The sequence below is a fragment of the Mirounga leonina genome, unplaced genomic scaffold (genome assembly GCF_011800145.1).
Source record: "Mirounga leonina isolate KUSES-001 unplaced genomic scaffold, KU_Mleo_1.0 Mir_174, whole genome shotgun sequence".
Lineage (NCBI taxonomy): Eukaryota > Metazoa > Chordata > Mammalia > Carnivora > Phocidae > Mirounga > Mirounga leonina.
In genome coordinates, this window is record NW_023270451.1 from 61,783,449 (window position 1) to 61,800,617 (window position 17,169).

The window sequence follows — 17,169 nt, forward strand, 5'->3', positions numbered from 1 at the left end:
GATTGTCTCTAACAAAAGTCCCTTTGACTTTCAATTCAATAAATATTTTTAAAGTGTATGCATGGTAGTATGGGGAAAATTAAAATTTAGAAATTAACCCTGACTCTGACCTCAAATATTTCTTGATGTGATAGGAGAAAAAAGATACAGACACAAATAGCCATAATGTCATGTAGTCTTTGATAAAATCTGTAATGGAAATTAAAAATGTAATGAAATCACAGAGGACAGAGAAGGTCATTGGACAAGCTGGGGCATTGGACAAGACCCACTGGGACAGACGGTTGTTTCTTTGGGGTCTGGAGGTTGTGTAGCGTTTACACAGGTGGGGTTGTAGAGGGAAGAGCTTGCTAGGCAGGCGGATTAGCACAAGGGGAAACAGATGTTGTGGGAGAGTGCAAATCATGTTCAGCGCAAAAGTAGGAATCTGACCTGCTTACACAAGCGGAAGCATTGAGAAGACGGGACCATTGACCCTGCACTTGGAGTCAAAGGGCCTAGGTTCTAGTCCTGCATTCCCCATTTACTAGATTTATGACCTCAATCTCCTTGAGCTTCAAATTCTTCGTCTGTGAAATGGAAATAATGACTCAAACCTCACCATTATGATTAAAAAGGGGTGCCCCGTGTGAAATCTCCACCTAGCAGAGTCTGATATGCAATAAAATTTCTGCAAACGTTGGCTGAACCTAAGTCACGTGGGCTTGATTCTGTAGAAAATGGACAGCCAGTAAGGTTTTTGAGCACGAAAGTGAGAGGATCCGAAGTAGGCATTGGGAAATTTCTCCTAGTAGTGCTGTGCATATAGCCTGACTTCGAGGGCAGCCATTCCCACAGCTTTGGGGTGACAGGAGCCTGAAGCAGAGCTGCTTCACGGGGGGGCGGGGCATGGAGGAGCGGGTAAGTAGGAGTCTTCCAGGGCCAATGGGGCTGGGGTTCGCTCCCTGGGACACAGATGGCTCTTCAGAGACTCAGGCTCCAGTTCTGTGGCTCTTTTCTCAAACAGTGGCGTGACTTCTACTGAGATGTCTAACCTCAGTGGATTCCCAGTTTTCTTATCTATGAAATGAAGAGGTTGGAAGTATTCTTACAGCACTAAAATACCTCATGCCTATTTGAATCCATAAAATCTGTTAAGCTCGTTAGATGGGAAAGCAAAGTGCCTAAGGGAGATTGAGAAACAAGAGAGCAGAAAGCAAGATTTCAACATGAGTAAGCAGGTCAGAGGCTGATAGCATTGTGAGGAATATGGAAGAGAGGAAAATGAACAGGTTTGGGGGAGGATATGATGAATGTCATTTCTAACAGCTGAAAGGGCTTTCCTTCAAGGAATTAGCCTTGTGCCTTTAGGAGTATTCAACAAATGACTTACTTTGTATTGTCTCTCACACCATGTAAACATCAGATTTGAAAGCAAATATTTTTCTTTACCTCATAGATTCTTTTCATCGGAGACTCAACCAACCGAGGAATAATGTACTATCTGATCGAAAGACTAAATGAAACCCTGCAGGAATGGCAGAAGGTGCACAGCATGAAATTCTATCACAACATCAACGGTGGGAAGACTTTGATCAGTTATTCCTATTATCCTCAGTTCTGGATAAGCCCTTCCTTGAGACCAACGTTTGAGAAAGCACTCGAACATCTCTTGCAAAGGTACAGTGGAACTATTATGGATGGTGTAATGCCACAATGGACTGACATTTTACCGGGGGCCATAATTGCTCCCTGTACATCAAATGTGCTGAAAAGCTTAAATCCCAAGTAATATGGCTGAACACGAGTTGGAAACGACAAGGAGGTCCGGTGATCAGGATGCTAGCTATGGTTCAGTGAAATGTGAGGCACTGCTGAGAAAATGTTGAGCATCTGTTTCAAGGCAACATGTGTTGTTTTCCTTTCTGGATTTCAGGTCCCGTCCCCTGGAGAACACGGGCCGGACGGTATTGGTCGTCGGTGGTGTTCAGTGGCTCAATTCCAATCACCTACAAATTATTCACAAGGTTTTGAAGAGGTAAGTTTCTGCAACAAGAATTGTCATTTGTATTCGAAGTGAAAAAGAAAAGTCACCTTTGAGGTGACTCAATTTTATCAAGATTTTATGGAAAAAGCAGCTTGTAATTTAGAACTACATACTTGAAGTCCAGTTTAAAATGTTTCAAAATACTTTTTGTATCCAATCACAAGAGAGCTCTTCAGTATCCACATTTATATTTACTACAGGTAAAAACACGCCCACTGAGACATAAAACTCTGTCTACAAAAAAAAAGAGAAACCAAAACCCTAAAATATACCAAATCTATAAAATGAGAATTTGGTCTTATATGCCAATTATCACATCCTAAAAGAATTCCATTGTATTTGTTTATGTAAGCACAAACACCAAGAAATGTAATCAAAGTTTATGACCTCAGAATTCTGATTATTTCTCAGGGAAAATTTACTCAATATCCTTGTGATCATCAAAACTTTGGGAATCGGATTTCATCTCCCAGTGGATGGATTGCATTTCTTGACACAGGTAGGCCCATTCCCTCCAGGCTACGTGAACTTTATGGTTCCTATAAGGATCTTTGCTGATGTCTGAAAAAGGACCTACAAGGCACTATATAAGATTCAGCCACCTTCATAAAAATCAAAGGAGATAACGTACTTAAGGATTAGGATTTCAAATCAGTTATACTTACTTATTCCTGGAAATAAGGCGACCATATCCCATTAACACGTTGTGAATAATGCTTTGAGCTATAAGAAAAGAAAGGAGACACCATGCTATGAAAAAGTAAAGAACTGAGGGGTAGATGAGAAAGATTAATCTTTAAGTATCCCCTTACCCCACTAACATTTCATACACCTTTAAAGACTTATGCTGAAACCACTAATGAACTTGTCGGTATCAATGAGCACTTTGGGAAAGAGTGGCTTTTTTGAAGATGATTTCTGGCTGATTGCTTTAAAAAAAAAAAAAGTCTTTGAAGTAGCATCATTAGTTTTTCCTTTGCTTGGATATTCAGAAATGGGAGGAGTTAGAGGCCTCTGACCAGTTCTTACAGAAAAGAGTAAAATGGTCTCAGCACTGAATAGAAGTCTCAGAAAAGAAAAGAAAGGCAGCATCTGTGGGTAAGAGAACCAGCTGCTCTCGTTCGAGTAAGGAGAGTTCACGGGCGACCGGGACTGTATGTGCTTGCTCCAGGGAGCCCCGGGAGAGACTGGAAGCTGTCCATTTACTGTATAAATTGAGTGAGATTTCTGTGTGTGTGTGTGTGTGTGTGTGTGTGTGTGTGTGTGTTATGTTGAGCCCTCCTAGCTTTCCCTGGAACAGATGACACGATCCCCTCTGCCTTCTCAAAACTTTGCCCGCCTCGGTGCCAGATCTCAGATGCAAAATCAGGAGAACTGGTAGAATGTGGCCCAAGTCAAGTCTCCAAATTCAGCCTCTTAGAGGGAGTGTGGGGAGGGGAAAGTCACTTAAGATGAGTTGAGGTATTTAGCATCTGGGGTAGCTGAAGTGTTGGAGGCTATTGGGGATTAGACGAGAGTTCTTTTGATAATGGTTTTGAGTTGACTCTCCTTGACTGTTATTTCGAAGTCTACAGTCAAGGTTACAGTTCCTTCTGGAGGACTCTGCTTTGAGCCCCCACTTTACCCCTTGCAGGAACTGGAGTACTTACGACCCCTACTTATATTTAGGTTCCAAACTCAAAATCAATTCATGTCAGCAGATAGCAAACATTTCTACAGCACTTTTATGCACCAGATCCTGTGTTGAATAGTATGCCTCCCACCATAGCTTTAATGATCCTCATCAGTCGTCTCATATGGAAAGAAGACAAAAGGAGGGGAGAAGTGGAGGGGAAAGAATAGAACGAAAGAGAAAGGCATAATAGCAAGTGGAGGCAGGAACTAAGGCTGGACTCGGTCACACTCTTGCGCGGCCATTCAAGAGCTTGCCTCTACTGTTCTCTGTGGACTTGCTACCCATGCATATGCACACATGCACACATGCACGCATGCACCACTACTGAGCTCAGTCCTACTGGGCAACTTTCAGTTTCTCAAGCACGCCAGGCTCTCAGGCACATGCAGATCTATGAAACCACTATTCCCTCTTCGTGGAGCCCACTCTCCCACCACCTCTTCACCTGAACAACTTCTAATTACCCTTCCAGTGTTAGTTTACCACTGGGCAGACTTAATTGACACACTAAACTCCATTGGCTACTCCTGCCAGGAGCTCCTATAATAGGGCCGTGTGTCTTTGTTTATGTCTCTCAACAGATACAATCCTTGGTTGTCTGTCTCCCCGGCTAGACTAATTTCTGCGAGAGCAAGGACAGGAGGGAGGGCTACATTGCTCACTCTGGTACCCCCAATGCAAAACACAATTCTCAGCACGTAGTAGAATCTCAAAAAATATCTCACGCGAGAATGAGTGAGTGATACTTCACATGATTTGGCTCCTCCCAGATCCCCCCTTCAAGACTGAGACATTCATTCACCTGGGCCACTGGGAGTATGGCCCTGTAAGGACTCCCACCTGACTCTTGCCAGGAATTGCCTTTTGCTGCCCAGGCCCAACTTGCCAGTGTAGGAGTACCAAGATTCAGCCCACTTTCCCTAATTTGAGCCATCTTGGAGGGACCAGGCCAGCTCTAGAACCCCTGGGGGATCCACAAAAGCCTCTCTTAGAACTACATCACTTCCGGCCGACCTCGTGGCGCAATGGTAGCGCGTCTGACTCCAGAACTACATCACTTCCTTACCGGTGTTGATCCCCAAACACTCTCCCGTCAGCCTCCTGCAGGCAAATTCCCATCTCAGGAATCTGCTTTCCAGAGAACCCACCTTTTCTAGAAAACTCTCTTTAGAAACTGCTTACTGTAAAGTTCCATATACCTTTCATAGCTAGACATATTAAAGTTGAGAAAATACTTGTAACTGGACAAGAAGTCTACAAACAATATTGAACATCATTGTTCACATGATGACATAAACCAAATTCACATACGTCCCTTTCCTCTAGATTTCTTCTTTAGGAATTTTTCTATTCACTACTTTTATTTTGGGGGGAACACTCTTCTTTAGATGTCACCTAAAGATAGATATGCTAACACAGTGGAGAAGACAGAAAATTAGACATATTTGTACTGCTTCTTTTACCTTGCAGTTGGATCAACAAAAGCAAGTGATTTTTCTTTTTCTTTTTCTTTTTTTAAAGATTTTATTCATTTATTTGACACAGAGAGAGAGAACACAAGCAGGGAGACTAGAGGGAGAGGGAGAAGCAGGCTCCCCATTGAGCAAGGAGCCTGATGTGGGACTCAATCCCAGGACCCTGGGATCATGACCTGAGCCGAAGGCAGACGCTTAACCAACTGAGCCACCCAAGCGTCCCCATGATTTACTTTTTCAACTGAAAAATGAGAAGCATTTTTATCCTTTAGAAAAGGCAAGAGCAGTCCCTTCCTCTGTCAGTTTGGGTTCTCCAAGAAACCGACAGTAGACAGAATTAGCAGAGGAAGGGAATTTATTAGGGAGAATGTCTGGAAAGAATAAAGGGAAGGGTGCTGAGGAGGCAGGAAGAGTTTCGGGCCCCAGCACCTAATGCATATCACTCAATCTTGCACCAAATATTTTTGGAGTGTCTACTATATATTGGGCACTATTGGGCACTGTGGTTGGCTATAATTGTCTGATGTGAAAGGAGTGGAAGAAGGATGGATGAGGTAGGAAGAGTCTCAGACCTCAGAAACTACAGGTCAGTCTGGGAAAGTCTGAGCAAGTACTAGTCAAGCTGATGAGAAATCCCAGAGCTGGAATAGTTAGCAGAGGGGTCCCTCCTCTCAACAGTGGGCCTGAATTAGACTTTCTGCCAAGCACCATCATTGCTTTGGACATGACTGGGGAGGGAGGGAAGAATATGATCCTGAGAAGCAGCAGCTGGAGCTTTCAGTCACTTCTGCTGTTCCCTGAAGCACATTCCCCTTCTCTGTTGCCCCATCGCCATCCAACAGGCAAACCTCACTCTGCTCTGGAACCCCTTCCTGAAGCCTCACTGTCTAGCTGTCCCCCTGCCCCACTCAGCTATTCCCTCTTCCCTACTAGCCCAGAGTCTAGGATATTTACATCCAATAAAGGTCTTAGTAAATGTTTACAAATCTGTCCCTCCTATTGGAATGCAATGTCTTAGGAGCAGGGGACATGATTTATTTATCCTTGTATTGTCCCTTAGCACAGAGCTAAGCACAGAACAGATACTGATTAATATTCAAATGACTAAATGATTAAGAATCTAAATAGATGGAGATAGCCTTTGTGGTGTTCAAATTTTGACTTTTAAAGTGAGAATTTTAAATATTTCAATGAACCTTTGTGGGAAATAAACCTAATTACTTTTCATAGAAGGAAGAGTTCCAAACTGTGTGTCATTCTAGATATTTATGTGTTGCCATTTTATACATACGTAAATGTTTGTATTTATATTTTGAGTAAAAAACTGATAACACATCTTTGTTTAAGAAATGCATGTGAAATTATTTTTCTTGCAGTGGGACCAATCTGTAAAAATGATGATATTCACATGATTTCTATCTGAGTTATTAAATCATAAAACAATCCTCTTAATAAAAAGTCTCATTCTAATTGAATTTAAATAAAAAAATATTTCCATTCTTCTCTGTTGCAATACAGAGTGAAGTTCAGAACTTATGGAAAGAAAATGTGATTATTCTGGATGCTGCAAAAACCTATGGCTATGAAGTGGTTGACACATTTACTATAACAATGGGGCGATACAAGGAGTTTTTGCAGGGCACATGTGGATGCCATTTTCATGAGGTATTTATGCTGGCTCTTTATTTATTGTAGCTTTTGATTTTTTTAATTTCTCATTATATCTTTAATTTCATTGTCAGTGTTAATTTTTTTAAAAAACTATGTCAGGAGGAGATTAAATGAGGTATTCAACGTCACTCAGCCAAAACATGCAGCAATCACAACTGGAGGCTCTAAAAAATAAGAAGTTAAAGAAGAATTAGTTTTTATGTAGACACTTAAAAACTAGGATCACTGGCCAAAAGGATGGAAACCTGGAGAACACTTGCCTTATCTAATAGACTCTGAACCCTCCCACCGGAAATTGTGGCCAAAGAAGGTAGCAAGTCTTTGGTGGAGCTTGAAAATCAAGACAATTTAATGTGCTAAACTCATGAATGACCTTCCTCCATGGTTTATCCAATGCATTAAACAGGTGGACCTGTGTTTTGAGTAGCCCCCAACGCCCCGTGGTTAAAATGATTTTATCTGTAGTCAGTAATATAATAGGCTAAGCTGATAAGGTGATAGCAGAAAATAATTTTATCCTTCTCCCAGCCACCTTAAAGCTGATCTATAGCCACAGTGTCTCATACCAATTCTAATGCTCCACAAACCCCAAAGGACACATGTCCCCCTCTCGAAGTTGGTCTCTTGAAGGCCCCTCCACTTGGCTTGAAGCAAGGGTGAAGAAGCCACTCTCTATGAGGGAGGAAGACCACCAAGCCTTTGGACAACTTCTCAGATTGAAATTCTCTCTCCCTTCATCTGCATTCTCCTACTCTTTTAACGAGACAAAGGTTTGCAAGCTGGATTTTGTCCACCCTTTTTCAAGTTTTGCATACGTTGTTCAGACATTGCTTTGATATATGAGGTTACTTGGCTCCTGTTGTTTGCTCTAGATCTCAGAAAATTCTGCTGAAACTGCAATGGAAAATGTCTCATTTGATCATTCTGTCAGATATGGGTTCACTCCTTCTTTCTCAAATGCACCCCTCCCCCTTGTAAACCAGAAGGCGGTCATTGGGTTGACTAGGGAAATGACAACTAAAGGATTCTTGGAGCCTGCTTTTCAGCCCTAAAATGACAGTCAGAATCCATTTTGGTCCCCAGGTTTTTATGGCTACCCAAAAGTTATTGACACTGTATTGGTTCTTCTAAATACTCTATGTTATATTTTTTATATGTAATTGTGTATGACAAATGCATCTGCATCTCAGGGAAGTGAGAGCCTGCACCCACCGGGGAGAGCAGGGCATTTTCAGTTTTGATCTACTAACTTGAAGCTTGGCCATGCTGTTGCAGAGAGCTTCTACACTGTAGGAGACTGTGTGTCTATTTCTTTCTTCCACAAAAAAATAGAACACCCTTTAAGTTCCTATCCGATTTGCAAAAAGTCAAGATTTAGGAACACAAGAGCAGGTAGTCTGGAGGAGGAAGAAATAATCTTGCCGCTGAGCCAGCCCAGTATCAGAGTTGGCTGAGAAAACTGGTCGGAGGTTGCCAAAACCCACATAAAATGGGGACTTTGAAAGACAACATACAGATCGGGTTTTTGCCTCTTTTAGAAAAGGTTTGTTTATTTACTTATTTTTATATAATGTGTCTTCAATTAGTATTTTTGGGGAGGGGATCTGTTTTTCTTTTTCATCTTTAGTCCCTCTGGAAGCCTAAAAAGGAGAAGTCTACCAAAGGATTTCCAGCATGGCTGCAATTAAAAACAGAAGATACCCTTCCCACACAATTGCATTACATGTATCTCCTGCCGCAGCATTAACCAGTGACACTAATGGTCATGGAATTTGAGAACAACAAAGACTCTTTGAACCACCAGAACTAGAATATTGACTTCTAAATATTACTAAAAAAATTATCTTTAATTTGCATAACAATGATTTAAGATGTCACTTATTTGACTTTTTAATTATGTGCAATGATCGTGTATAAATTGCTTTTTAAGCCCTATTTCTAACGTATGTTGACTTGGCAAGCTACCTAGGTATCGTCCAAATTATCTCAGTTGGTTCTGGAGCAGTGTTATCCATGTTGAAGTTTTCTTGTTTGAGCTAAAATACTTCTGGGAGCATTTGCCTTTCCAGTTACACCACAGAATGATAAGATCATCTTTCTCAACTGCTCTCTTCATCACAAAGATTCTAACCCGTTCATCACTTAGGCATATTGTTACTTAAGTCTTGAACAATATGTACTATTTGTACCTCAGGAAGTTTCTAGTGCTGACCCTGATGTTTTATAATCTTTCCAAACTATCACCCAACATCTTAAATCACTGTGAGCTTACTATAAAAAATCAAGAAAATCTAAAGGCCCTTGCAAAAGATGATTTGATGATTAATGTAGCAAGCCAGGGAAAAGTAGATTATTGGTCTCATGCAAAACATATTAAAGGGCAGAAATTTGTTAATAATAACCATTTTTTGCCTCAATGCTCATCTTATGAGCTGGCAAAGCGATTTGTCATACAGTAATAGCAAGAATTGAAATCAGCTGTGCGAGAACCGTAAGAATTTGAGGTTGGGAGCCTTGTATCTTCTGGTGTTCAATCAAACCATTCCCACAATAGATTCACACATACCTGAGAAGGATTGTTATAATCATTACAGTAAGATCTTGATGTGTCCTCTTTGATTTGTGGTGGGAATTCTATCATAGACATAACAAACCTGCTTCAATGGGCTCTTGTCGCCATAGGTAAGATGAGAGGTCTTGGGGGCACCTCTTTCATCTGTCAAGTCACCGAGAAAGAGAATATGTTGTCACCATGAATCTATAAACAATTTCCCAACTGGTGTACATCAGTTTTGACTACAATGTTCCTGCTGATTAGAAAAGCAGGTGTTTCTCTTCATGGGCAGAAATGGAATTTTGTTTTCCCAATGTTTATGCAGGACAACAAACAGGATCCAGGTAGCTTTTGCCCAGGAGTGGTTTTGGATAGTGCCTTTACTTATGTGGCAAACATCTACTATGAGCAAGCCAAAACCTGGGAAGGATACAAAAATATTATCGGCCCAGACCTGGCTGCAGGAGGGGCAAATCCACAGCTGTTTCGTGATTATTAATTAGTCTAATCAGCTGTATAAACCTTACATGAGATCTCAGTTTTCTGGCAGGTGTACAGCTTTTGACTCAGGCCAAAGGAAAAAAAAAATCCCTCTGGCATTACTACCCAGCTCTAATAACACCAAGTTACCTTTGATTCTGGCACCACGGAAAGAAGAAAGGATTTTCAATTCCTTGTCAGAGATGATTTCCCATTATTGTTAGATCTTCATCTTATACTCTTTATTATTTAATTTTAATTATGTAAACAAAAGCTTAGCTGACCTAGAAAAGTTTTTCTTCTATGTGATGGGCTTGAAGTTTTTCCCTTTCTCCTTCAAACTTTAAAAGTTTGTCATAAACACAATGAAGAAAAAAGCCTTTAAATTCACCTATCTAAAACACTGAGGTAATGACTTTCAGAGAAAAAGGAACTGATCCAAATATAGATAGCTTAGATAGCAGATCCCAGAATTTATCAGCATGGCTATTTTTAATAAATTAGTAATGGCAATTTAATTCAACAAATATTTGAGTGTCTATATGAGCACTGTACTAACTACTGTAAAAGGAGCTAGGAGAACATTTTTTAGGGTTCCCTTGAGTACTTCAAACTCAACATATCCCCAGCATGCAATTCTGTATATTGTAGAACATCAATTAAAATCAGGGCCTGGGAAAGTGGGCTAGGGCCAGATCATGGTAAGAGCTTAGACTTCATCCTATAGGTCGTGGAGAGCCAACGAAAGATTTTATAGAGAAGTGAGATGCTCACATCTTTGTTTCCGATAGGTAAGTCTGATAACATTGAGGGGGGAAGATGGGAAAAGGACTGAGTCTGGGAGAGAAGTCAGGAGACATTTTCAGAAGTCAGGTGAGAGATGATAAAAGCTTGCCCAAACCAGGACAGAGACTGCAAGTATAAGGGAGAAGGAGACAAATACAAGCCCTATTTTAAAAGTAAAATCTGTAGATCTTATCTGAAGCATGGGGGTGTCGAAAGAATCAAAGACGACTCCTAACTTGGGTGATGGATTAGAGCTGAACCAGCAATTGAGTCAGAGAATGGCTGAGAAGATACCGGCTCAGGGAAAAGATGATTCCGTTTTGAACATGTTGGGTTTGAGATGCCTGTAGGACATCCAGGTGGAGATATATCTCACAGGCAGTTGGCTATACAAGTCTGAAGCTCGGGGTGGGCAGGGTGCGGCTGGAGATAAAAGGTTCAAAGTCATCAGAAAACAGGCAACAGTTGCAACAATGAAAGTAGATCATCCAGAGAAAGTGAGTAGAGTAAGAGGAAATGAGGAAGGAACTCTTGGAGACATCAATATTTAAGCAAAGTTTGCAGAAATAGGAGCATTTGAATTTAGAGAGTAAAATGATAGAGGAAAACTCTAGTAGAGTGTGGTGATCATATAAATTTCAGTAAAAATATTGGGGGCATGAATTAAACTACAATAGATTGAAGAGGTATAAGAAATGAGAAAAGGAGGTTGGTAAAGCCTTTCAACAAGTGAAAATAAGAATAACAGAAAGATACTGGATTTAGAAAAGAAAGTGGTCTAGGAGCAGTTTATAGGAGGAACTACTTTTCGTGTTTATCGGCAGAAAGGGAATAATCAATACTAAGGGATACATAAGGAAAACAGGAGGGCATAAGAGGAAGGTCCTTGATCATGTGGAGGAGGATCAGGTCAAGGACATTGTAAATAGTTGGTAGGGTGCAGGTAAATGAATGAGGTTGCCTACAGGTTTCTTCTTCTCTAGCATTTACTTGCCCTAGACTTCTGCAATATTTTCATCTTGGAAGCTTCACTTTCAATTACTCGAATTCATGTTCCCACCAGGATGTTTCTATGGTTCCAATCCAATGTTGTCATTTAAAATGTCTCAATGGCCTTATCACTAAAGAGGAGTCACAGGAACTTTCACTGCCTACCACTCTTAAACCACTTTGGGGGGGAAGTGATCCTAGACAGTTTTTTCTGTGCAAAAAATAATTAATGCTCAGTCCACTGTCTGCAAGAATTCTAACTTTTTCTGCCAGATGATTAGATTACAAATCAGTGCCTGCTGAGAATGAATTCATGAGCCCCAAGGAAGCCCAGCCTTTTCTGAGATGGTTTGTACAAGATCCTGTTCCAAAGGGAGCATCTTTTGTTGAATAGTGGTAACACCAACCATATCAGGGTCTCTCTCTTAAGAAGGATAATTGAATGAAAGATGAACAGAGTGTCAGTCACTCCATGCTAACTAGTATGAGGACCCCAAGAGGCAGCTGCACACACCAGCCTCTGCAGTTCCAGCACCTAGGACGTCAGTATGCCTCAGGAAGAGATGTCAATCCATAAGTATCTCATGTTTTTTGCAATAAACCCTCATTTCGGGGGGGTTACTACCAAGGCTTAAGGGTCAAGCTAGGATGGACTCTGAACTGTCTTGATTAACATTCCCTACTTCATGTTTTGGTGTTCTCGCCTGGTGAAAACAGGATCTGTGGTTTGGGAAATTCTGTATACTCCTCTACTGTAAAGATTCTCAAATAATATTAGTATTTTCAATGATCCAAAAAGCCCTTACAGCAAAGAAACTATTTAGCTTCGTTTGACCCAGTTTTCCCCAAACATTTTTGACCACAGAACCACTTTCCTTTTTTTAATAACAACTATTAACACCTCACTAAACACACTTTGGAAAAACTAGCATAGAGGATAAGGTCAAAAATCATGCAGGGAGTACAGATTAAATGTGGCAGAATGACCACAAGCATTTATCTTCTCTTCCACTTGAAACTCCACCAAAAGACTTTAAAGACATGAAGCTATTCACCACCGCTCCCCACTAAAAAAAAAAAAAAAGACAGAATAAGAAATAACTCATAACAGACAAGAACTCCGAATTCATTCTAAGAAGTTTAACTTAGCCTACAAAGGAAGTTACAATGTAAAATGAGAGAGAGGAGAATTACCAATTAGAGGTGAAGCACACTTGCCCACAGATCGTCCCAACGGCCCAGGCCTGAAGGAGGTAGGTGCAGAAGAAGGCAGGCTGAGACACAGGTCAGAAAGTCTGTATGCAAAACTGGTGGACCCCTCACCCCACCACATGCAGCCTACATCCATATATATGATGTCTTTAAAAATTGAACATCAGAGATGGACTCAGAAAAACAGGTACAGAAAAGAAGAAATTAATCTAGAGGCTGACTTCAGAAAAATGAAAGGGAAAGTTGACACCTGAAGGGCGGAGCCCCTAAACTTCTCCCCAGACCCTCTGGAATACCAGCAGACCAGCAGACGGGCCTGCACCACCTCAGACAAGTGGCTAGAAGGCTCTTCTGAGAAGAACTGAGTGGCCCAATGGAGGTTCTCCTTTCAAAGGCCCCAGTAGCGCTGATCGAATTCCTACAGTGAAGCCAGCAGATGGAATGTCAGTCCACACAAATTGTTTCTAAGTGACATTTTAGTGTCATATGCTTAAATAAAACTAAGTTCCAGAGAAATAGATGGAACCAAATACCTGTGAATGAAGGTCAAAATAGATTGATTCCAAGACCCAAAATGTACATGGAAATAGATCAGGGTGGGAACTTAGCTTGTAAGCCACTGGACTAATGAAGGTCATTCAAATAATATCAAGAATTCAGTGACATGAATATCCAGCCACTTTGAAAACAGAGTTTAAAAACGTGACTGAGTCTCTGGAGAACTGCAGAGGAGTACAAGATAGAACCACAGTTTCTTTTTTTTTTTTTTCTTTTTTTTTTTTCTTTTTTTTTTAAAGATTTTATTTATTTATCTGAGACAGAGAGAATGAGAGAGACAGAGAGCACATGAGAGGGGGGAGGTCAGAGGGAGAAGCAGGCTCCCTGCGGAGCAGGGAGCCCGATGCGGGACTCGATCCCAGGACTCCAGGATCATGACCCGAGCCGAAGGCAGTCGCCCAACCAACTGAGCCACCCAGGCGCCCAGAACCACAGTTTCACTGGAAATGGTAAACTACTGGTCTATAGCTCCTTATAATCAATCTCCCCACTTCAGAGCAGAATTTGTTCCCAGAGCTGGAAACTGAGGTCTGTCTAAGGGGCAGGAGTTAAAAAAAGCTCAGCTGTCAGAATAAGAAGGCTTGGAGATTTGGAGGTAGGGGAAGAGACGAAGACATTGCAAATCTGGAAACACCAAAAGCAAAAAACAATTCCTCGTTCCTAAAGAAAACTTTAGTCTTGCTTTCTAATCCTCAGCATCTTTGACCCATTCAGAAGCTGGACTCCCTTCAATCAAAACATAGCTTATTTCATGTGGCCATGATTAAATATTGGGGTGGGGGATAGATGAAAAAATCATTATTATCTGTAAAAATTGCAAAATTTCCTGAAATGGAACTATGAATTATAAGGACTGGCTTCTAACTATTGTTTGTTGCTTTATTTTTATTCCATTTCTGTGAATTCTTGGGCTACTTTTTCAGCTGGTTATAAATTTGGTGACTGGATCTTGGATTGAATGTCATGTCTGCAGAATGACTATACCAAATAAAAAGTACTTCAATCATATAGATTTATCTTAAAAGACCACACTAGCACATTTTGGTCAATGTCAGGTTTTCCAACCTTGGAAAGAAAGCCATTACCCTCATTCCTCTTCCTATCCCATCCATGTCTGTGAAACACGTTTATAATCAGAACATCCCCCTTAATCCAGTCTAGAAAGATTTTGGAACACTTGCACCACTGAAAATTGTTTCCTATTTTGTTCTGTGGATCTGGAACCACATCAGAAGTTCCTTGGGTGTTATTCAGGTTAAGATCAGTTTTAGGAAAGGTATTTGGTTCTAATACGCCTGACACTTTTCCAATTCACCAAGCTTTCCCTTTTTGTACTGACTTTTTGAAAGTTCAAAGTTATTTTAGATGCAGCAGTTAATTGACATGGTAATATACTCATTCTGATTAAGATTTATGTGAAATCAATTTTGAGTGTTAAAGTTATATGCATTTAAAAGTAAAAGTTGCAATGTGAGTTTTATTGTGTAATTTATAACAGTTTTTCCTCCCTTTGGCTAGTCCTACAATAGCCAGAGGACAAAGACAGTCAAGTCGAATTGTAGCCATTTGTATGCCTTCTGTAATGCCTGTGTGCCCAAGTCTTTAATTACATGGCGATGTGGAAAGATCTACAATCATAAACTGGGAGGTCTCTTAGCATATAAGAAACCTATGAAAAGGTAAAAGTTACTTCTTCATGCCTAAGCACAGAATTTTAATTCTTGTTGTACTGACTCACAGAAAAATGTGATCATCTACATATTTTTTGTTATCATGACGGCACTTGATTCCAGCACCAAAATTACTCCTTTTTAAGTTTCTATAGTTAATATATTAAAACTATGTTATTGTTCTGAAACACTAATCTTTACTTGGAAGTCTATTCCTACATGTAACTTAATCTAAATGTGAACACTGCCATGAGAAAAAGAATTTTTATTACACTTACACTTGTGATTAGAGAACGATGTTGATCTAACCAGGTTATGACACTTCATGAAGACCAATTGTCCTTCACTCTTGTTTCCTAATTTTAAGTATAATTTGACAGGTAAACGCATAAAAAGAAAATAAACAGCAACACACACACACAAAGCTAAAGACAAAGAGTTACTTTGGATTATTTTACAGTGTCAAAAGATTTGTCATTGAACATTTGTATGTGGAGTAATGTAAACATTTGCCAAATCACATTATGTATGTATCATTTAATTGTATGGAATAGTTTCTTATCCTTCTGGATAGACATGTCTCTTTCTCAGCGTTTGAGTCATATGCACCCAAATTTAAGGAAGCATTTGACAGCATTAAACAGTTCGAATTTGTCTCTATTTGAGATGATCACCATGCAGAAACATCTAGAGTCTTGTCTTCAGTTCAAGGCCTAACTCTTTCACTGATGTTTTCCAATAGCTCACTTTTGTTGTTCACTATTATTATTACTACTATGCCCCGGAGGTAACCTAACATTTGTCTTGCTAACATCTCTTTCAAAGCCACATTCCACTTGACACTTTAGTTGGATTTTAATAATCCCAAATGGTCCTCTGGTTTTTGGAAAGGACCCAAATGGGCACATTTCCACACAAGAGATCAAAGGAAAGAAGCAATTAGCTCTTTATTCTACAGGTATCAAACATCTTTCATTTGCATAACATTTCCAAGCCTAAAAATTGTAACTAAGTCCTTTTCCTTAACTTTAGAGCCCGTAAGAGTAGGTAAAATAAAGTAATGTTTTGAAACTTGGAGATAGCAGCTTGGCAGCAATGCCGGATACTGAATTTAACAAATAAGTTCAAAGAAATAATAGCTCTGTGAGCAGATGATCATGCCCACCATAAATTAACACTAAGTAATGTACGAAGGAACTATTCATTACACGGAAACAACATGGTGCCTGACCTTGGGGAGTTAGTCTCAGACAATGTCTTTGAAGTCATTTCATTCTTGTTCTTACTTCAAGTATCTTAGACATGTGTCTTTATATAGCCCCCTTGAGGGTAGGGACCATGTCTGAATTACTCCATGTGTTTCCTGGCAGAGAACTCTGAAGACTGAAAGTTGGATATTATGTAGAAAAAAATAAATCATTAAGTCATCAGTAACTCATTTTAATTTTATAAGATATGGCATCATTTTTTTTTCTCTTCTGCTGCTTTTCTATTGTAAAAGGATTACATGAACTCTTGCTAGCTGTAAAAATGTAAAAATAAGTATATACAATAAAAACAAAAAAAATCCTGCCTTTAGGGGTGCCTGCATGGCTCGGTCAGTGGAGCGGGCAACTCTTGATCTCAGAGTCGTGGGTTCAAGCCCCACACTGGGTGTAGAGATTACTTAAAAATAAAATCTTAAAAAAAAAAAAATTCCTGGGGTGCCTGTGTGGCTCATTCAGGGAAGCGTCTGGCTCTTGGTTTCTACTCAGGTCATGATCTCAGGGTTGTGAGATCGAGCCCTTTGTTGGGCTCCGTGCTGGGTGTGGAGCCTGCTTAAGATTCTCGCTCTCCCTCGCCCTCTGCCCCTCCCCACCCTCACACACATGTGTGCTTGCTCGCTCGCTCACTCTCTCTCTCTCAAAAAAAAAAAGAGAGAGAGAAAATTCCTGCCTTTTTATCATATGCACCCATTAATTCTCACTCCTTTCCCCATTGGAGATTCTATTAGCAGTTTGATACATAGCTCCATTTTAAACATACAGTCTTGATTTTATTTCCAAGTAATTAAAACTCTTAGGCTATCAACA

General features: G+C 40.2%; 1 protein-coding gene across 5 annotated transcripts in view; it reads left to right on the forward strand.

Annotated features, from left to right (window-relative positions):
* CPED1 (cadherin like and PC-esterase domain containing 1) overlaps positions 1 to 17,169 on the forward strand; it is a 269,600-nt gene that overhangs the window by 246,947 nt on the left and 5,484 nt on the right. For 4 of the 5 annotated variants that reach the window (XM_035020998.1, XM_035020996.1, XM_035020999.1 and 1 more), the window contains 4 exons: positions 1,439 to 1,659; positions 1,916 to 2,017; positions 2,438 to 2,525; positions 6,695 to 6,841. In XM_035020998.1, coding sequence (XP_034876889.1) covers positions 1,439 to 1,659; positions 1,916 to 2,017; positions 2,438 to 2,525; positions 6,695 to 6,841 — 558 coding nt within the window. Of the gene's footprint in view, positions 1 to 1,438; positions 1,660 to 1,915; positions 2,018 to 2,437; positions 2,526 to 6,694; positions 6,842 to 17,169 lie in introns of those variants that run through there. The other variant, XR_004682084.1, reaches the window with a different exon arrangement.